General features: G+C 44.5%; 1 protein-coding gene across 2 annotated transcripts in view; it reads right to left on the reverse strand.

Annotated features, from left to right (window-relative positions):
- Positions 1-22,985, reverse strand: part of LOC124048586 (rab GTPase-activating protein 1) — a 128,841-nt gene that overhangs the window by 8,993 nt on the left and 96,863 nt on the right. For both annotated transcript variants that reach the window (XM_046369525.1, XM_046369524.1), the window contains 10 exons: positions 21,340-21,453; positions 20,157-20,231; positions 18,730-18,855; positions 17,781-17,924; positions 16,710-16,751; positions 16,314-16,442; positions 8,158-8,250; positions 7,453-7,563; positions 7,106-7,210; positions 6,376-6,459 (listed from right to left, as the gene is read on the reverse strand). In XM_046369525.1, the coding sequence (XP_046225481.1) occupies positions 6,376-6,459; positions 7,106-7,210; positions 7,453-7,563; positions 8,158-8,250; positions 16,314-16,442; positions 16,710-16,751; positions 17,781-17,924; positions 18,730-18,855; positions 20,157-20,231; positions 21,340-21,453 (1,023 nt within the window). The remainder of the gene's footprint in view (positions 1-6,375; positions 6,460-7,105; positions 7,211-7,452; positions 7,564-8,157; positions 8,251-16,313; positions 16,443-16,709; positions 16,752-17,780; positions 17,925-18,729; positions 18,856-20,156; positions 20,232-21,339; positions 21,454-22,985) is intronic.

Below are 22,985 nucleotides of genomic sequence, written 5' to 3' on the forward strand. Positions count from 1 at the left end.
GGACACAATGGAGTTGTCAACCGTGATGGCGAGATCATGGAACGGGCAGTCCTTCCCCGGGAGGAAGAGCAGCTCCGTCTTGCCGAAGTTCAGCTTGAGGTGGTGATCCACATCTTCCCCTTGCTCTACTTGTTCCCAACCTGCTAGAGCAAAATTGTTTTGTTACAGTCTAATTCTGTGCAAAATGCTTAAGTTGAATAATACCACAGCTGTCCAGTGCCCTCTTTACATACCGCACGTATGAGTGATATATTACTGGCTCTTTATGTGTAGCGCACTAAAAACCTAGCCAGGGGAAAATGTTGTTTCCTCTGTTCAGGCTTTAAAGATCTTATCACTGCTCTATCATCGGTTGTGAGAGCTGTTGTTGTTTGTACTATTCTAAGACAGTGGAGCCAATTACCTCAGCTCTTTTGTAAGCGTACCTCTCCCTACGAGAGGGGAAGAATAAGTATATAAAAGACTGTGACTTGTAAATAATCAAGTTCCTCCCCGGTATATCTGGAGAGTAAAATTCATTGCAATTGCTTGAATAAACATTTAAAAACTGGAAAATTAGCTCTGCCTGATCCTTGGAACGAGCTTTTCCTCAACACACCCGTCTGTCTCAGTCTGTCAACCTGCTATTTCTGATGTGTGTGATCTCCAGCCTGCTGCTGGTCCCAGATCAGTTCACAGGAACCTATTACCACACTCTACCATACATCACACTGTTAGGAGGCCTATTAAAACAGCCTCAGCACCGCAATGGGGACCAGAGAGAAACTATTTTTAAAGAACCACATCTCCTCACCGTTTTTCTGCTTTCTGATCCGAAGAGCTGCTTTCAACTGGCACATCGCAGCCAGCGGAGCTGCTACCATCAATTTGATCATTTTCTGTCATTTTCTGTTTCCTATATTTTTAGATTCCTGTCCAAAGGTAGCTACATCTGTTTTTAAAATAGTGAGACAATTTCTGTTGGCCCTCAGTACCTTTTACGCCCTCAGTGTTGTGTAATCTAGCTTTGGCTATGTCAACTGAAGTTTGTGTTGAGGAATTAAACATATGGATAGGACGAGCTTTACCCAACGATTTATATATCAACTAGAGGACTGTGTTGACTAGAGCCACCATGCAGCCATCTTAGCACTCCCCCATCATTGTAAAACCTATTTTGGAAGCTATAGAAATGGATTTATTAATGTCTATATTAGTTTTTGCAACATGTATTCTATTCCATACACCTTACATACTTTTAAATTATATATTATGTGAGCTAAGCATAAACATTTAACATGTATAAACATTTTCCTTAAATAGTATCAGCAATTCAAGGTTTATATAGGTATTCGGACTATGATGAAGATCAGATCAAATTCTGTGACTAATTTATGCAGAAATCCAATTAATTCCAAAGGGATCACATCACATATTTCTTCTTGCCACTGTATATAATTGGTTTTACTGATTACAAAATAAACTGTGGATAAGTGGATAACAGAAGGGGACTGTTCAACTCAGTCTCGGTCCACCAAATCCTTTCAATCAGAGCGTCTAGATAATAGAACAACCAGTGTGAGAGAATACCTTGGCTAGCATCAAGGCAAACCCGAAGAAAAAAAATGTTTACATCCCCGTGAGTGAGCATCTCTCTTTTGCCAAGATAATCCATCCACCTGACATGTTTGGCATATCAAGAAGCTGATTAAACCGCATGATCGTTACACACCTTGTGCTGGGGGACAATAAAAAAAAAGCTGCTCTAAAATGTGCAGTTTTGTCACACAACACAATGCCACAAATGTCTCATGTTTTGTGGGACCGTGAAATTGGCACGCTGGACTGCTGGAATGTCCACCAGAGGTGTTGCCAGAAAATTGAATGTTAACTTCTCTACCATAAGCCAGCTCCCAACATCGCTTTAGAGATTTTGGCAGTACGGCCAACTGGCCTCACAAATGCAGACCTCGTGTAAGGCATTGTTGGCGAGCGGTTTGCTGATGTCAACGTTGTGAACAGAGTGATGGTGATGTGTACGACAGCGTGTTCGCACCGCCATTGAAGAAGAGTGGGAAAACATTCCACTGGCAACAATCAACAGCCTGATCAACTCTATAGGAAGGAGATGTGTCGCGCAGCTTGAGTCAAATGGTGGTTACACCAGATACTGACTGGTTTTCTGATCCACACTCATACCTTTTTTTAAGGTATCTGTGACCAACAGATGCATATGTGTATTCCCAGTCATGTGGAATCCATAGATTAGGGCCTAATTTCTTCATTTAAATTGACTGATTTCATTATATGAACTGTAACTCAGTAAAATTGTTTAAATTGTTGCGTTTATATTTTTGTTCATTATATATATATATATATATATATTAATAGTGTGTTATATTGTTGTGATGTATTAATGTTTGTTTTCTGCCCAGATGAAAATTTGCTATCTAGCTTAATCAGGTGCAATAGCATGTTTACATGGTCCCTGACAAATAATAAATAGATAATGAACAGGATGTTGCCATCAGAGGAGAGAATACAGAATGCGGAGAATACAGAATGGAGAGAATGGTGAGAATAAAACCTGCGTATTTCTGTCAGGATCTAGGATCAATGGAGACACTCAAGTTTTTTAAATCCTGTATCTCTTGACACATTCATGAAAATAGTCATGGCCTCTAAACCGTCAAGCTGCATACTGGATCCCATTCCAAATAAACTATGGAAAGATCTACTTCCTGTGCTTGGCCCTCCTATGTAAAAACATAATAAATGTCTCCCTATCCACCGGATGTGTACCAAACTCACTAAAAGGTGGCAGTAATAAAGCCTCTGAAAAAGCCCAACCTTGACCCGTAAAAATGTTTTTAAAAAAAATAAATAATAAAAACGTCCAATATGGAATCTCCCATTCCTCTCAAGAATTTTAGAAAAAGCTGTTGCACAGCAACTCACTGCCTTCCTGAAGAGAAATAATGTAAACAAAATGCTTCAGTCTGGTTTTAGATCCCATCATAGCACTGAGACTGCCCTTGTGATGTGGAAAATGAACTTTTAATGGCGTCAGAGCAAGGCTCTGCATCTGTCCTCATGCTCCTAGACCTTAGTGCTGCGATTACCATATTATTTTGGAGAGATTAGAAACCCAAATTGGTCTACATGGACAAGTTCTAACCTGGTTTAGATATTGTCTGTCAGTAAGATATCAGTTCGTCTCTGTGGATGGTTTGTCCTCTGACAAATCAATTGTACGTTTTGGCGTTCCTCAAGGTTCTGTTTTAGGACCACTATTGTTTTCACAATATATTCTACCTCATGGTGATGTCTTTCAGAAACACAATGCCAACTTTCACTGCTATGCGGACGACACACTTCGATGAAACATGTTGAAGCCCCAAAATTGCCTACCCTGGAAGCATGTGTTTCAGACATAAGGAAGTGGATGGCGGCAAATGTTTTACTTTTAAACTTGGACAAAACAGAGATGCTAGTTCTAGGTCCGAAGAAACAAATTCATCTGACAATTAATCTTGATGGTTGTACAGTCATCTCAAATAAAACTGTGAAAGATCCCGGCGTTACTCTGGACCCCGAACTCACTATTGACAAAAATATCAATAATATTTCAAGGACAGGTTTTTCCCATCTTCGTATCATTGCAAAAATCTGAAACATTTTGTCCAAAAATTACGCAGAAAAGATCATCCATGATTTTGTCACTTCTAGATTAGACCACTGCAATGCTGTACTCTCTGGCTACCTGGACAAAGCATTAAATAAATTTCAGTTAGTGCTAAACACAGCTGCTAGAATCTTGACGAGAACCAAAGAAATGTATCATATGTGCTAGCCTCTCTCCACTGGCTTCCTGTTAAGGCTAGGGCTAGGTTTTACTGCTAACCTACAAAGCATTACATGGGCTTGCTCCTACCCATCTCTCCGATTTGGTCATGCTGTACATATCTACACATATGCAACATTCTCAAGACGCAGGCCTCCTTATTGTCTCTGGAATTCCTAAGCAAACAGCTGGAGGTAGAGCTTTCTCCCATCTCCATTTTTATGAAATGGTCTGCCTTTCCATGTGAGAGACACAGACTCGGTCTTTAACTTCTTTGGGACTGGGGGTCAGTATTGAGTAGCTAGGATAATAAGGTTCCCAGACTGCCTGCTACTCAGGCCCAAAAGCTAGGATATGCATATAATTAATATATTTGGATAGAAAACACTCTGTAGTTTCTAAAACTGTGTGAATGATGTCAGTGAGTATAACAGAACTCATATGGCAGGCAAAAACCTGAGGAAAAAAATCCAACCCGGAAGTGGAAAATCTGAGGTTTGTAGTTTTTCAAGTCATTGCCTATCGAATATACAGTGTCTATGGGGTAATATTGCACCTCCTAAGGCTTCCACTAGATGCCAACAGTCTTTAGAACCTTGTTTGAGGCTTCTACTGTGAAGGAGGAGAGAATGAGAGCTGTTTGAGCTAGAAGTCTGGCAGAGTGCCATGAGCTGATCATGCGAGCGCCCGTGAGAGGTAGCTGCGTTTCATTGCATTTCTAAAGACAAAGGAATTCTCCGGTTGGAACATTATTGAAGATTTATGATAAAAACATCCTAAAGATTGATTCTATACATCGTTTGACATGTTTCTATGAACTGTAATATATTTTTGGGACATTTTGTCTGAACAAGTGATCGCGCATTATGCATTTGGATTACTAGGCTGAACGAAAAAGGAGGAATTTGAAATCTGACACAGCGGTTGTATTAAGGAGAAGTTAACCTATATTTCCATGCTTAACACTTGTATCTTTTATCAATGTTTATTATGAGTATTTCTGTAATTTCATGTGGCTCTCTGCACTTTCACCGGATGTTTGTTTGAAACAATGCATTTCTGATCATAACGCACCAATTTCAAGTTAGATTTTTGGACATAAAAGATAACTTTATCGAACAAAACACACATTTATTGTGTAACATGAAGTCCTGTGAGTGCCATCTGATGAAGATCATCAAAGGTTAGGGATTAATTTAATGAGTCCTCTCCTTGGCTGGAAAATGGCTGTATGGTTTTCTGTGACTTGGTGTTGACCTAACATAATCGTTTGGTGTGCTTTCGCCGTAAAGCCTATTTGAAATCGGACACTGTGGCTGGATTTACAAGAAGTTTATCTTTAAAATGGTGTAAAATACTTGTACGTTTGAGGAATTTTATTTATGGGATTTCTGTTGTTTTGAATTTGGTGCCATGCAATTTCACTGGCTGTTGGCGAGGTAGGACGCTACAGTCCCACATATCCCAGAGAGGTTAAGTCTTTACTGATGACTCATCTCTTCAGTAGGTCCTATGTTTGGGTGTAGCCTGGCCCAGAGGTGCAAAGGTGAACGGCAAGGCACTGGAGTGAAAGATTGACAAACCACCCTTGCTGTCTCTGCCTGGCCGGCTCCCCTCTCTCCACTGGGATTCTCTGCCTCTGACCCTATTACGGGTGCTGAGTCAATGGCTTACTAGTGCTCTTCCATGCCGCCCCTAGGAGGGGTGCATCACTTGAGTGGGTTGAGTCACAGACGTGATCTTCCTGTCCAGTTTTGTGACCCCTCTAGCTCGTACAGTGGAGGAGATCTTCGTGGGCTATACTCAGCTTTGTCTCGGGGTAGTCATTTTGTGGTCTGATGATATCTCTCTAGTGGTGTGGGGGCTGTGCTTTGGCAAAGTGGGTGCCGTTATAACCTGCCTGGTTGGCCCTATCCGGGGGTATCGAATGGGGCCACAGTGACCCCTGACCCACCCCTGTCTCAGCCTCCAGTATCTATGGTGCAATAGTCTATGTGCTGGGTCAGTCTGTTATATCTGGTGTAATTCTCCTGTCTTATCTGGTGTCCTGTGTGAATTTAACTCCCCCCGCCGCCAGAGGACCTGAGCTCGAAGATCATGCCTCAGGACTACCTGGCCTGATGACTCCTGGCTGTCCCCAGTCCACTTGGTCATGCTGCTGCTCCAGTTTCAACTGCTCTGCCTGCAGCTATGGAACTCTGACCTGTTCACCGGACGAGCTACCGGACCTGCTGTTTTCGACTCTCCCTCTCTACCGCACCTGCTGTCTCGACCTCTGAATGCTCGGCTATGAAAAGCCAACTGACATGTACTCCTGAGGTGCTGACCCGTTGCACCCTCTACAACCACTGTGATTATTATTTGACCCTGCTGGTCATCTATGAACATTTGAACATCTTGAAGAACGATCTGGCCTTAATGGCCGTGTAACACCAGGCTGGGTTTCTGCATAGCCCTTTGGGACATCTGCTGATGTAAAAAGGACTCTGTAAATACATTTGAATGACATTTGATTGAATGCAGAATGGGGAGAACACAATAGTCAACCGTACCTGTTTGTACTCTCCTATGATGGAACCGTTCTTCTTTATCTCAGACTCTGATTTGTCCAGCTCCCGTCTACACATCTCTTTCAGCTGTAGACAGACAGGCGCACCAACTTGATATCACATGCATTATGAATAACTTCACCTCTAACCTAAAACATAAGGACTTCATCTCAGTCAGGACAGGAGTCAACTGTCCTTGGGCCTGTAAAGTGCGTACAGTAGTGACACACACCACACACACACACCACACACACACATACACACACAGAGTAGAAAAGATGTAATCATCAAGAGGACATCAGCGAAGGACAGAGGCAATGGCAGATGCCCCCTGAGACAGTTGTACAAGTAAGTGAGAAATACAGTAGGCCCTGTGCTAGATGATAAGTCATGTCCTTGGAACACAGACCACGGCCACAGTACATGGGGGAGCCCACCATCCCCCTGTCTTAAAGAGACAGACAAAAAGAGAGAGAGAATACTGCTTTCCCACCAAGGTGCATGAACAGAAAAGTAATCTGATGATGGAAAAAATATTCAGCAATACTCCGGAGGACAATGGCAGCTCACTTCAAAATAATTAGTTATCGATCAATCCAACACATTCACTTCCATTGTCAGTGAACGTCTGTTGTCCTTCCAAGACAGCAATATTATTTTCAGACAGAGACAGCCAGCCAGATGAACAGACAAACGGACGAAGAGACAAACAGAGCCAGCCAGACAGACAGACCTGCGCAGACTCCTCCTCTAACCGCCTCTTCTCGTCCTCCGAATCCACCAGCTTCTGTTTGGTCATCAACAGCTCCTTGTTCAGAGCGTCTGCTTTCTCCTCAGCCTGAGGGACAGTTGCACACATGGATACAGTGACAAGGTCAACTGACAATAGCTAATACCAAATGACAACAACAAACCTATCGGAGGTTAAAACATTTTTTTTTAAATTAAAAATGGATTTGACAGCTAAATGGGTTTTGGATAACAGAAAACGTACGAGCGCACACACACACACGCACGCCCACGTTTACATACTTGCACAAGTCTAAGAAACTTAATTTTGGGATGATGTGTCAGCCTTACGTTGTCCAGGTCCTTGCGCAGGGCGATCTTGCTGCTGACCAGTTCATGGGCCAGGTCATCATTCTCCTGCTCCAGACGCATGTTAGCCTCCTGGAGACGACGGTTCTCCCTCTACAGGACACAAGGAAAGGGCAGAAGAGGAAAGTAGGAGTGGGTAGGCGAAGGAGAGTGTGAGAGGAACAAGTGGAAAGATTGGGAGAGGAGACGAGAGTGAGAGAGAGTGGAGAAAGGAAAGAGAGAGTGAGTGAGTGGAAAGAATGGAGAATAGCGAGAGAGAGAAGCCTGTTGCCGGGCTGCACTATTAAAGATCCTCCGATCTTCTTCCTGTTTCTCTCAACTCGTGACATATATAATGTTTAACTATGCTTGTAAATAACAACCTTTGAGAATAAGCCGAGATTAAAAATTGACCTGACTGCCGTACACAAATTCCCCTCCAGACATTCCTGGCATTACAACTACGTAATGGATAATGAGGCTTTGCACAAGTAGATGTTTGTGTGCACAGCCCACTTAAGAGACTAACTCAACTCCTTCACGCCAATGCTGTGTGACTCTACCGATAGCTACTTTGAGGACAAATGTTTCTATCCCTGTGATATGTGGCTGCCCCCACCCAGCGATCTTCAGATGAATGCACCAACTGTAACCCGCTCTGGGTACGAGCGTCTGCTAAATGACTCAAATGGAAAACATGCATAGTACCTCGTATCTCTCAATGGGAGCTTCCTGCTGTTCCTGCTGCTCTCTCATGGCGTGGTACTCCTTCTCGTACTTCTTCAGCTTCTTCTGACTGATCTGTAGAGACAGGGACAGACAGACGCACTGTTTTTGGACCACGTCTACAGTAGGTCTACAGTACACAACAAGGAGGTAAGGGTGAGGACATTGCGAGTGCTGTGGGAGCTCCCCATAGCCTGGTTACAGCTCCAAGCAATAGGGTTTCTCAGATGGCTAGTACTATGGCTAGTACTACCGTTCAAAGGTTTGGGGTCACTTTTAAATGTCCTTGTTTTTGAAAGGAAAGCACATTTTTTTGTCCATTAAAATAACATAAAATTGATCAGAATACAGTGTAGACTTTGTTAATGTTGTAAATTACTATTGTAGCTGGAAACGGCAGATTTTTTAAAGAATATCTACATAGGCCCATTATCAGCAACCATCACTCCTTTGTTCCAATGGCATGTTGGTCACTTGTGTGTCTTAATTATTTCATCAAACAGTGTGCTTAAAGCATCAGACAAGCTCAGTACATATAGTTGATTTGATTAAAACACACAAGACCTGTCTATAATATGGAAAAATACATGTCAAAAAAGGACCAAAGAGAGAACAGATGACTCTCTGTCGATAATAACTAAATAGGAATTTACTGATAAAACAAACCTGCATATTTGTCAAGAACGAGTTACTCGTTGGTTATGCTGCATGTACAGCACTTCAATAATAACCATGAACAACCATGCTTCTGTCTGTGTGATTATCAACAGCTCTTTCAAAAAGCCCTGCCTTTCACTTCTCTCCACCGCTGCCCTTGTACAAAGAGCAGCAGTTTCTCAAAGCACACTCAGCATGTTGTAATCAAGCATGTAGGGGGCATAAATACTGTATGCGGCTACGACCCACAGTACAGAACCGGGTCTGTTGTGGAGGAGCAGGTCCATAATGGTCCCAGTGATGACTGCAGATTCAGCTATTCAGGATACACTGGCTTCACTACACCACTGACACACCTGCTATGCTATGAGGGCTTAGTAGCTACTGGTTACGTTCTAGAACAGCACAGCCTACATGAGTTTGAATGCTAGCCTTTTGTATATTAAAGTGAGAGTGAGTGAGTGAGCGAGAGAGAGAGAGAGCGTACATGCATACGTTGCACAGTGAGGTTGAGCCAGACCAGACACAGTGTGAGAAAGTTAAGAGTGTCGAGGGCAGGAAGTGCCCCCATCCAGTCAGATCCCCAATCTGTCCCAGTCTGACAGCTGTTGTCAGAGCAACCATCCGAGCAGAAGAGGAACACTGGGTCGTGTCACTGACAACACAGGGCATCTCTGCTGACTGAACAACAACGGAACAGAACTGTACTCACCGGGGCCACTGACACACCCTATGACATGATGAGACTATTGCCACTTACTCGATTCGCCCCGGCAGCCCCAGAAATGTCCATGAGGCTATTTTTACAGAATTGTGCAGATAAAATAACTGCATGCACACGAGGGTGTCCGTCAGTTTCCTTGCGCATGTTATCATTATACAAAGCGTGACGGAAATTAGCATACTATACCCACATACACATGATCAACTCGAAGGACCAAACAGCAGTTGAAACAACAATGTAGACCCCGCCACTGTTTTGGTAAAAAAGATTGGGCTGGAGATAAGCAATCACTCGCAAATTCATAGACAAAGCTATGAATGCAGGGTTTGACCAAAATTATAGTTTTAACTATGTTTTTGAGGCAATACAGTGTTTGTTTGCTTTGTTCACAAACATTGGAGTAAAACAATCTTATATTGTGGGTTCTGATGGGGTACGTCAGTTAAACTAAGCTCATGAGGCATTTACAGGTTATATTCTTCAAGAATCATTCCTTTATGAGTCCAAAAATGGATGTAACAACTGCTAATTGCCCCTTTAAAAAGGCCAAAAATGTCAACCTATGCAGTCAGTGAGCGAGTGGGGGAAAGTAGTATGACCCCGGTGTGCCCTCTCTCCTCCACTGTGTATGTGTGTGTACATGTTTGAGGCTGTGTGTGTGTGTGTGTTTCACTATGTATGCACTATGCAAAGTATGTGTGTGGGTGTGTACTGCCTGTAAACAGTGGCTGTGCTAAATACTGAGTGTGGTCACTTTAGTAATAGGCCTCTCCCTCTTACTAAAAGCCACAGCAGATCGCTGGAAGGAAACAGCTGGTTTAGCTTGAGCTATGAGAACTCCCCCAAGCCTAAAGAATTTAATCGGAGCACAGTCATATCTGGCTACCTGCTTCTGTAAAGTGGTTTGTACAGAGAAAAGTGTTGGGCAGAGCAGGGTGGTTTAGGCTGGTAAGAGGGGGAGAGGAGAGGTCCCTGATTATGCCGCCAGGCTCTGGGCTGAACTCTGACAGAATTTGTGACACCCTGAGGGAGGGTGTGAGGGAGGGTGGGTGGGTGTGGCTGTGTCTCTCACCAGGAGAACATTGTCTGCTCTTTTTAGCCCTTAAGATCCTAATCCTGCTCTACGACTAACTTTCAGATGACCAGCCCTGGGTGACCAGACCTGTCAAAAAAAGGTCAGAGGTCATAGAGTGCATGACCTTAAGCCTGACCCCATGCCCTACCTTATAAAAGATGTGACAAGAGAGGTCGACCTGTTCTAAAGCCTGTCTGAATCAGAGGACAAGGACGCAGGTAATCTCCAACCTAGTGTACTGTAGGTGTTACGTAATGCAGTTTAGGGTAAGCCAACCCCTTTTGAGAAAAACGTTTTTAGATACAAAATACATATGTAAAGGGATAAAAAAAATATTATTCTTAAGCATAGACCAGACAGAGCACAGGTATGTCGTTTAGGATTAGCAGATACTTCTGACAATTATTTCAGATGATTTTAGATACAGTCCGTTTCCAAATATTTCGATATAAATCCATATAGGATGTAAATACTTCTGACTTTCTTAGGCCAAGAGAGAGCTCAGAACCATAAGGTTATGAAGGTGTACTGTAGCTGTCAGATTCTATTGCAGCTCAACACTGCCTCTGACTGGTTATTTAAAATGCCAGAGGAAGTGTGGTATATTGTTCTTATGCACTATGCACTGTGGAGAGTCTGGGCACAGCCCTTAGCCCTTGTATATTGGACATATACCACAAAGCCCAGTGGTTCCTTAGTTCTATTATTAACTGGTTACCAAAGCAGACGATTGGTTAAAACCGCATCCCAGCTGGTGTCTATTCCACATTACCACCAGCTAAATCTATGACGTTAAAATGGCTATTTACTCTGCCCCATCTGACTGTGCAATCTACTGTCTCATCAGCCCAGCCAGGCAATTTATAAACTTGATCTTCACTATAAAAAGCATCTAGACATTATCTCACATTTCTTTTAGACTAATATTTAGTTTCCAACAGCAGAGATTTCTATAAACCTAGATGTCTGTCTCCATTGTTTCAATATTAAGGTTTGATCTCCAGCTGTCCCATAGTAATGAACATGTCGGAATGAGACACAGGCAGGCAGCTTCACTCAGCCAGGCGAAATCATGAATCAGCATCATTTTTTTATGGCTATATATAAAGAACTATCAATAGAAAACAGGTCAAACGAAAGGAAATGCAGCTAGTTCAGTTTGAAGTGATTGTGTTCGCTAGCTCTTCTGAACAACAGTGTCCTGACGAGAGAGCACATGTTCTACCCCAGGCGAAACCGTGCATCATTAGCTCATTGTTATGGATGTATTCAAATAAATGTCACTAGAAAACAGCTTAAACAAATGCAAATGCAGCTACGTTGCTGTTATTCTGGCTACAATGTTTGACGTGATCTGTGATGTGCTGTGGCTTTTGCAAGAGGGAGAGAGATCTAATACTATAGTGTCACAACTTGTGGACTTGTTTACGTGATGCTGTGCAGTTTGTTGCTAATGTTACGTTGCTACCTGCCAACTTCACGGTTTTTACTTTTTAATTACTGTTTGATATTTAATTGTTTTCCCTAACTCTACTTTTTTCATTCAAATGTTTCTCCCTGGACTCTTTATCTGGACATGGTTCTATAGGATCCTCCTCCAGCCGAAGCTAAGTAGTAACATTAACATGATGCCTTCTCATTCGCTGTACTCACAATATACAGAAAAACGATCACCTTATGGTGAGGATAGCTGTGCTGCAAGCCTAGCTTCAGACGCAATCGTTAGGCAAGGGTAATTTCAGTGTAGGAAAGGATGAAAGAGCGCCTGTGTCACCAATACGTACAGATAGTAGTATAAATTCCCTCGCACAGTCCCAGCAGGCGGACAATTTTCTCATGGCTTCTGGAAGAAAATGCTGTAGGAATGCTCAACCGGTATCGCTCATTCAGCCGACAGAAACGTTCAACCGGTACTCCCCATTAAGCAGCGAGTCAGAGTCAGAGCTTTCTCTTGTCTCTACTCCTCCCCTTACGGGGTTTGAGACGCCGAAGCCTCCCACCATTAGCTCTGACAAATTGAAAACCCTCGGCATGGACGACTCCATTACCCGCAGTATTAGACTTAATAAGATTCATCCAGCGATCATACACAGTTAACGTCGGTAGCACTTTTTTTTATTTGACCAAGTCAGTTAAGAACAAATTCTTATTTTCAATGACGGCCTAGGAACAGTAGGTTAACTGCCTGTTCAGGGGCAGAACGACGGATTTGTACCTTATCAGCTCAGGGATTTGAACTTGCAACCTTTTGGTTACTAGTCCAACTCTCTAACCACTAGGCTACCCTGCCGCCCCCTGGTTCAGGCTAATCTGAAGATGGTGCTGGCTAAGGCTAAAACTGGATGGATGAAACGTCCAGGAAGCCTTACTGTGTGACTGTGATTCAGCACTGTGTTGGGGACAATCAACTTGGCACTCTAAGGGGGAATAAAATGCAACTTCGTGGAACCGCTAGTGCTGCTACTACGCCATGCAGAGCGGCGCACACCTTCCACGGCGTGCATTATTTTCCATAGAACGCATAGCCCCTCGTTGCTGATCCCTTACATAATGCTGAATCACAGTCATACAGTACTGAAGGCTTCCTGGTCCTTCCACCCAGCAGCTTAAAATTATCTTTATTGGAGTATCTCAAATGCTCCATTACAATAAAGCACAAATTTAATAGAGGTCATCACTAACTTGCTAGTAGAAAAGAGAGCCACATTTGCATCCTGTTAACTTCATACAACTTTTCTTTAGCTTGTGAAGGAGACCAAATTGCGTCTGAACTCTCTTAAGGTTGAGGTGATTCCACTACAGTAGCCTGCCTCCCTTATCAACACACAAACTGAAGACCAAACAAGGCAACAGCAAACATCAAACTACCACTTGCACTAATAAAATCATGTGATTTTGTATAGCGTTTATAAATACAATGTAATAGAGTGTGCATGTTACAGTGACTATTTCCTACCGTTTATGCTTTATAATGCCGACGTGCTTTCTGTGGTCACTTTTTTAAAAACATTTTCATGACAAACACTCAAATGAATGTAAAACATTTCCAATTAATAAACATTTCTGGGATCCAGCTCTTTTCAATAATTGCCATCAAAACGTTAGTACTTTCCCGATATTTAATTTAGGAATGTTGCACTGCAATCGGCTGTGTGAGGAGTTGTGAGTTCTTGCCACCCGACAGTTGACATTCAGCTGATAAACATCATAGGCCTAGCTCATGAACAGCTTCGGGAATTAGTCCAATTTTTAAAAACAATTATAGGCTATAGACCTAGACTACTGAAAAGCATGATTACAATATTCAAGTGACTTGTATAGGCTAAATAATGTTAATGTCTTGACAAGCAGGAATTGATGGGCTTCTCGCCTCCGCGAGGACACAGGACATAGCCTGAGGGGCTCACTCGGAGATGGAGGGAAGGCTTTGACATTCTTGCCTCCGCTTGGAAACAGCTGGTTGATAACAAGTGGGAAGCGTCAGACTTCGGGATGATTGTGAACGATTAAATGAATACAAGTATATATTTTGGGGGAAAATGTACTGGGTCAAGCGGCCATATGAAAGCTTGATTAACTGGCCCGGTGAGCTCGGCAGATGTTGCCTGGCCAGGGGCATCCCTGAATGTCGAGTCTATCAGGAAGCTGCAGGCCAATATGGCGACCGGGAGAATTAGGTGTGTCGAAAGGACTAAGTGTATGGAAAGCGAATCAGCTAATTGGGCAGAATTGTTGCCACTCAAGAATGGTTTGCGTGGCTGATTGGTGCTGCACACGAATTGATAAACCGGTGTTGTGCCGGAACCCCCCCCTTCTAATTTCCTTAATTTTGTGACTAGAGTTAAATAGTTTCTGTGGCCCACATCAGAGTCAAATACTTTATATAGAACAAATTTCAGGTAGGCAACCGAAACAAATAATTAATGTGTGCTATATTAAATATAGAGGAGGGAGTCAAACGTTGGCAAGCAATAAACATTTCAGAACAACTATGGCTGAATTATTATCCTTACACTTTCAAAAATGCTAGTCGAATAAGACATGGGAGAGATGACAAATTTTGGCGAAGAGATTTATTTATAGACTAATACAAAATTCAGTAGCGGATTTAGGTACGGGCGAAATGGGGAGCATCTTGCCGTCCCCGGGTGCGGACGCTGAAGGTGGGAATCGCCCAGGGCGTCATACAAGTTAGAACCGCTATATACACTTGAAACAAATAGTCAAACCGAAAACTGCAGACAAAAATGCTTTCTGCTACTAACATCAGTGAAATGTAGACTAGACTGACAACGGAGTGAAGAGCAGAAATCTCAACAAGCAAACAAGTCGCAGCAATGAAAAATGTGAATGGGGGATTCTGTCAGGGGGGAGATTTTCGGCACACCTGCAACCAGTCCACCGCTGTTGTTTCGACGTGCCCGCTGACAACTGAGATATAGCCGGCGGTAGCTCATTTCCCCCCTCCCTCCCATGATTTTATTTCAAGTAGTATAGCAGCCAGCCTACACAATAAAACAAATATTTATAACCATATAGATGTCACCTTGATACAAACCGCCTACTCAATGGGGAGAGTACGAATGGCAACAACACCGGGACACACTGCCTTTCGCTCCCGCTTGCTCAGCACTACTGTCCAGCAACGGCGTGGGAAGTATAGCCCCATTAGTAGTCTGTATCGGGGTGACAGCCAAAGTAATCAAACGCATAATGTAACAGTACACACATCACTGTAGCTCAAATTTACGGTAGTCGCGTGGTAAGAAACGGAGAAAAAAAACGCAGACAATACTTCAATGTACATGTAGGCCTAATGAAAAATAATATTGTAACTTGTATTTAAATGTAGCAATTCAACAACAACCACAGTTTAGCCTGTCATTGCCTCATTGCTCAAGTGGTTTGCAAGTGATTTCCATTTTTCTAATGGTTTTAAATTCCTTATTGTTCACTGTGCTCATCTCTGTATGTCCTGTGGAACTATTTGCAATACATCGGTAACAGTGTTATCATAACCGGCCAAAAGCGATCACTCCAATGCACTTTCTCGCCTTAACTTTCCCCGGCATTAATTTGCTATGCTGTAGGCCTGTTTAACATTCAACAATTAGCAAGAGCAAGTCTGCTTCTTTCCCCAAATAGGCAAGCAGGCCTAGAATAAAACATGATGTAAAAAAAAAATGTCCTATAGCTTTTTCCTGGTATTTCACAAGAAGAGGAATGGCCAACTTGCGTAGCCTATAGCTTGCCTGTTGCGCACGGGAACAGCTGGAAGAGAGAGGGCGAGTGATGTGTAGCTGAAGTAAGAACCTAAATATTCACTAGATATTAGGCCATTCATTTGCTAAATATTAGGGCTGTAGGCTAAATATTTACTCGTCAAAGTGAAAGAAAAAATAAATGAAAAGAGATTATGAAATGGCAGATCTGTGATGATCTGGGCCAATCAGAGTGATTCGGTAAATGGCGGATATCCATGGCAAGACCCAAGTTTCGTCAAAATCCCCACTCCCCCCATTTCATCATGGGGGACAATTAAGTGACTGAATTAACCATAGTAAATTCAAACTAAGGAGAAAACGACATGGTGGAGATAGCCAGGGTTCAAAACGGCGGCAGTAGTGTCCACGGACAGTTAGTCTGGATACGCAGGATTTTAGGCAGTGAATAATGCAGTACCTTCATGCTGCAGGCCAGTTCCATAAGTTTCTTAGCGTTCTCCTCTGAGCGGTAGCGTTTGGGAACCGGGACTCGGAAGAACTTGAGCGCCCCCTCAAAGTCAGTCGCCAGCAGGTCTTCTCGCGAGGTCTGGAAGAGGAGAGGAGGGACACGGTGAGACAGAGAGAGACTTTTCCAGCCCAGAACCCCCTCACAGGAAAACCCTCTGTAACATTACTGCTGCCAAGAGCACAGCAGGAACGGTGTGAGAAGAACGGCGTGTGTGTGTATGTGATTAGAATGAAATCGAAGCCTTGGCTCCAAGTCTAAGCTTGCGATGCGCCGCTGTGGTAACACGGCCTCGTGGCTGGCGTTTTGTGTGCGCGTGTGTAGGTCTACACAGAGGCAGCAACTCACCTTCAGGAGAGCCAGAGCCACATTGAAGATCACACTGATGCCCTGAGCGAGACAGAATAAAGACTGTTACTGAACAGAGCAGAGGTAAGCGGGGAGAGGAGAGGCACGTGGAAGACGAGAAAGAAACAGAGGGAGAGGGTTGGTAGAGAGACAGAATGTAGAGGAAGTTGAGAGTAGAAAGACAGTGGGAGAGGGTTAGGGGAAGACAGAGAAAGGGGGATTGAGTCCAGGAAGAGAGAAAGGAAGTGGGGGTAGAAATACAGAATTAAAAGGGTAAATGGAGGAAGAGGTCCAGATGGGGCAAGGTCTATGTGGAACATATAGGGTGAGGATTAGAGGTCAAGATTAGGGAGAGGGAGAGGGATGAGAGGGTTAGGGAGGGTGGTGAGGGTTAGGGGTGAGGGTTAGGGAGAGATGTGAGGGTTAGGGGTCAGGGTGGGGGTTACGGAGAGGGTTGAGGGGCGAGGTGAGAGTTAGGGAGGTGTGAGGTTAGGGGTCAGGATTAGGGAGAGCGGTGAGGTTTAGGGAGAACGGTGAGGGTTAGGGAGATAGGTAAGGAAGAGGGGTGAGGTTTAGGGAGAAGGGTGAGGGAGATGGGTAAGGACGAAGGGTGAATGTTATGGTTAGAGAGAGAGTTGAGGGTTAAGGAGATTTAGGAAGAGGGGCGAGGGTTAGGGAGAGGTGTAAGGAAGATGGTGAGTGTTAGGAAGAAAGGTGAGGGTTAGAGGTTCAGAAGAGGGGTTAGGGTTGAGGGAGAGGAGTGAGGGTGATGAAGAAGAGTGAGGGTTAGGAGTGAGGGTTACGGAGAGGGGAACGAGGATTAGGGAGGGGAACGAGGGTTAGGGAGGGGAACGAGGGTTAGGGAGGGGAACAAGGGTTAGGGATGGGGCGAGGGTTAGGGTTAGGGCGAGAGCAGAGTGTATCGGGTTAGGGTTAGGGAGAGAGCAGAGTGTATCGGGTTAGGGTTAGGGAGAGAGCAGAGTGTATCGGGTTAGGGAGAGAGCAGAGTGTATCGGGTTAGGGTTAGGGAGAGAGCAGAGTGTATCGGGCTAGAGGCAGATAGATAGATACCTCACAGAGAAGCAGGTCTATGATGTGGAACACCATGTAGAGGGGGAACTTGGCTGTGAAGAGCGTGAGGAACCACTGAGAGGCATACATATGAGCCTCCAGACCCACGTTCAGGAAGTGGTTATACAAGTCTGGGATGTACTCCTGTTAGAGACAGAAAGAAACCGTTACCCGAAAGTAAGCATCAACAGCAGCAGTGTACTCCTGATACAGAGACAGATAGAGAGACAGAGAGAGAGAGAGCGAGACAGAGAGAGAGAGAGCGAGACAGAGAGAGAGAGAGCGAGACAGAGAGAGAGAGAGCGAGACAGAGAGAGAGAGCGAGACAGAGAGAGAGAGACAGAGACAGAGAGAGAGAGAGACAGAGAGAGACAGAGAGAGACAGAGAGAGACAGAGAGACAGAGAGAGAGAGACAGAGAGAGAGAGAGAGAGAGAGAGAGAGAGAGAGAGAGAGAGACAGAGAGAGAGAGAGACAGAGAGAGAGAGAGAGAGAGAGAGAGAGACAGAGAGAGAGAGAGAGAGAGAGAGAGAGAGACAGAGAGAGAGACAGAGAGACAGAGAGAGAGACAGAGAGAGAGAGAGAGAGAGAGAGAGAGAGAGAGAGAGAGAGAGAGAGAGAGAGACAGAGAGACAGAGAGCGAGAGAGAGAGAGAGAGAGAGAGAGAGACAGAGAGACAGAGAGACAGAGAGCGAGAGAGAGACAGAGAGCGAGCGAGAGCGAGAGCGAGAGAGCAGAACAATTACTACAGTAACAGTAGGTAGAGAAACACAGAGAGTATCACACATTTGTTACATTTCAGTCACTTATCCAGAGCGACTTACAGTATTGAGTGGATAAATGTTTTACTTTAGCCCATACTGGTCCCCCCGTGGGAATCGAACCCACAACTCGCCATTCTCCACCAACTGAGCCTACACGGGACTCAGCACGCACGCACGTCATCTCACCTGCATGAGTCGCTCCAGCTGGAAGAACTTGCAGTGTAGATCCTCAAAGTTCTGCTTGAAGAGCTCCCTGAGTCCATAGTCAAACATGATCTTGACCAGGACACTAAAGGCCTGCTCCTCAGGCATCTAGACAGGGGTACAGAGAGAGAGAGAGTACATACAGTAGGTACATCAGCAATCACAAGCACACACTGTACGGGACCCACTGGTTGATGCTTATTTATAAAACCCTCTTAGGCCTCACTCCCCCCTATGTTGGGTTCCCGAGTGGCGCAGCGGTCTAACGCACTGCATCTCAGTGCTAGAGGTGACACTACAGACCCTGGTTCGATTCCAGGCTGTATCACAACCGACCATGATTGGGAGTCCCATAGGGCGGCCGTCATTGTAAATAAGAATTTGTTCTTAATTGACTTGCCTAGTTAAAAAAAGTTTTGCAACTCTGAGATACCTACAGTACGTACTGTAGCCCTCATCCTCCACATACAAAACCCCTTTTGCCAGTCACATTCTGTTAAAGGTCCCCAAAGCGCACACATCCCTGGGTCGCCCGTCTTTTCAGTTCGCTGCAGCTCGCGACTGGAACGAGCTGCAACAAACACTCAAACTGGACAGTTTTATGTCCATCTCTTCATTCAAAGACTCAATCATGGACACTCTTACTGACAGTTGTGGCTGCTTCGCGTGATGTATTGTCGTCTATGCCTTCTTGCTGCTGTCGTATGTGCCCAAAAAATGTGTGTACCCTGTGCTGCTGCCATGTTGTGTTGCTACCATGCTATGTTGTCATCTGAGGTCTCTCTTTATGTAGTGTTGTCTCTTGTTGTGATGTCTATTTTGTCCTGTATATATATAGTTTTATCCTCCGTCCCCGCAGGAGGCCTTTTGCCTTTTGGTAGGCCGTCATTGTGAATTTGTTCTGAACCGACTTGCCTCGTTAAATAATGTTGAAATTAAACACTGGGCTGGGACATATCTGCATCAATGTTTACTGTCCTACACATCTATCTAATTGGAACAGTACTTAAACAATGCATCAGATCTGACTTCATACATCAAAAACCTTTCGTTTAGGTTAAAAAGAAGAGGCATCTCTTGATGTCTGACTTGTTCACCATAGGCCATCTAGGTACTTAGCCTGAAAGTTCATGTCTCCCTGAAATAATAACAGGACCGTGCAGTTCACTGTCTATCCACTAGGCGTCAGTGTTTTAAATCAGAGAGCACTCTGGCACTTGTGATGGCTGAGAGGGAGGGATGAGACATCTGCCCTGAACCTCCTCCAGCCTAGAGCACTCCATCACAGAACTGAGCCCGTGAGGAGAGAGGGAAGGAGGGAGAGAGGGAGAGAGGGAGAGAGGGAGAGAGATAGAGATACCGCATGTCTCGATCAGCTCCCAGCTCTGCTGTTGCCATGTGTAACTCACGTGCAGCAGCAGCACCGCAGCCAGGAAAGACTGCCCCTGGCAGTAGCCAATCTCCTCATCATACACTGAGTAGGCCTGGGGAGGAGAGAGGAGCACAACGCGCAACGTTAGAGACAGGACCAGAGACGGGTTGTTAGTGCTATTGTAAAGTACATTCTCTGTATTACAATAAAAGAATAACAACATGGTAATTCATCAGTTGCTTTCATCCAAAGTGCGCACGCCATACAGAACTGTCAACATTGACAGTGACGCATTAAGACGCCGAAATCAAACCCAGCGAGCCATTGGATCCACTTACAACTCTCCGGAGAATTACCATTGGTCGTATCGGACGACATAATAAACTCCCTGAACTCTGAATGGAGATCGATCGAGAGAGATCGAGAGAGAGAGAGAGAGAGAGAGAGAGAGAGAGAGAGAGAGAGAGAGAGAGAGAGAGAGAGAGAGAGAGAGAGAGAGAGAGAGAGAGAGAGAGAGAGAGAGAGAGAGAGAGAGAGAGAGAGAGAGAGAGAGAGAGAGAGAGAGAGAGAGAGAGAGAGAGAGAGGGGGAGGTCTGAGCAGTAGCCTTCTAAGTTACTCTGTAAACCCTGTTATAATGATGAGCTGTCCGGCTGAAACAGTCAATGCTGAAACGCAGCGGTACAACGGATATGGATCAAACGTACAGGGAGAGCAGACGCACACGCACACACACAACTTTCTAGCAGTCACAGATAATCGAGAGTGGACCCAGTCAACCATACAGAAACACGGCTTCTTGGTCAACGTTCAATGATGGATCGAGACCCCCTGGCCAGGAGAGAAGACTCCAACCAAAACATCGACTCAGTTGAATCATTTTTGGGAACCCGGGCCTCAGTTGATCCTTTTGAAACTGTTAGCGCCGCTGACACACTTCCGTAATTAGTATCTGAATCAAAAACCAAACTTTTCCCGTCAATAATAATACTGTGTCGATGGCGGAGTGCTTACTGCTCATTGGCTGGTAGCTACAGCTTTTTTTGGCTCCCGATTTTGTTTTTCTTCGCTACATATTCCAGCCAATCTTTGAGCAGTTGTGGGACCGTCCCCCTCCTAGTAATGTGTTGGAATGCAATTTGTACGATTCTGAAGCGAGGCCATTTCCCCCTCGGGGATAATTCATCTGTCTTCTTCTCCTACTGCTCCCTCCTCTCCTCACCTTGCAGATCTTGTAGAGTGAGTCTTGGCCGTCTCCTCCAGTGTCCTTGAAATAGTCGTGAGCTGGGAAAGTCCTGTTGATGTCTCTGGTGATGGCACTGTCCTGGGGAGACTCCTGGGAGGGTCAGACAAGGGAAAAGGGGAGAAAAAGAGGGAACCAGAGAAAGGAAACAGTCAGTGAAGTTCATAAATTTACATTTAGATTGGATGTTCCCCTGGAGTTCGATCTTCCCCAATTAACCACGGACTCTGTACATAAAGTCCAGTAAGCGCCTAAGGAATCCAACCAGCTGAAGATACCAGACCAGTCAACAGACTATTCTGCCCTGGCTCCACCAGGGGACAGTGTTCTATGGTAAATGCAGCCACTCAGTTCATCTCTCTGGGAGAGGAGATTGGGGATGGGAGGGGAGAGGAAAGGCCACTGAACACAGCATACAGTGGGGCCCGGAATAAAGGAGCCTGGATCCCTTGATAGACGAGTAAAAAAATACTATAAAATAAATAACACTATGCAAAACAAAACAAAAAACAAAACAGCGATATATTTTATACTGATACAATTGCTCAGAGAAAGAGATTTTGCTTAACAAATTTAAATTTAAAAAAGGGATAAGGATCAAGATAATAGGATCACCTATTTTAAATCAATACTCCAGCACCACCCCTTTGACAAGATAACGCCACTGCGCATTTTTCTCAAATGTTTTATTAGATTGGGATCGTAGAAGGGATCTAAGACCATTCCTCCATACAGAATCTTTCAGATCCTTGATATCCTTCGTCTACTCTTACGGACGTCCCCTCTTCAATTCAAACCACAGGTTTTGAAATGGGGTTCAAGTCCGGAGACTTGTGGTCAATGAACCATTTCTTTGTAGATTTTTGATGTGTGCTTGGGGTTATCTTGCTGGAAGATCCCCTTTGCAGCTGAGTTTCGCCCAATGGTCTCCCAGCCCACTTTTGATGATTCATCGCCCCTATCGTGTTCAGTTAAGAGGTACCATGAGAAGGAATGACAAAGTACCTAATATGTATTCTGTACCATTGACTGGCACGCTCAGCCTGTCTCTCGGGGTCTCTCCAGTGACTGGCGCGTTGTCTCGAGGACAGTGCATTGTTTTTCGTGTAGGCAGGTTTGGCTGCCGCAGTGGCACAAAGAGCTAAATAACTTTTAGAACGGTGTTGCTCCCGGACAAATCTATTTACAGAGGAAAAGTGAATGCAAATAACTTTATTGAAAGTATGTTTGATAAGAAATACTATGATGTGGGGGGAAAAAAGAGATGAAATGAATGGATCCCATCCTCTCAGCTCAGCTCCGGTGACCAGCCGCCCTCCATGTTATCGTGCTCACCTTACAGTAACACATGTAGCACACGTCAGATGGCAACCGGTCTTATTACGACAGAGTGGAACCCAGGCGGTATTGACGTTTCCCCCGGGGATCCCTATTCTGACGCGGCGCCACACGGAATGGACTTACTGTAATTACAGTACCCACACGTACGTATGCACAGGAGTACACGCCACGCACGGACGCACACAAACAGACACACACACACACCTCTGCAGCGCCCTTTTCAAATATTAATTACCCCCGGGTTCCATTATTGATGCTCTGTTTATCTGGAACAGAACAGCATT

Source organism: Oncorhynchus gorbuscha, linkage group LG11 (assembly GCF_021184085.1).
Source record: "Oncorhynchus gorbuscha isolate QuinsamMale2020 ecotype Even-year linkage group LG11, OgorEven_v1.0, whole genome shotgun sequence".
Classification (NCBI taxonomy): Eukaryota; Metazoa; Chordata; class Actinopteri; order Salmoniformes; family Salmonidae; genus Oncorhynchus; species Oncorhynchus gorbuscha.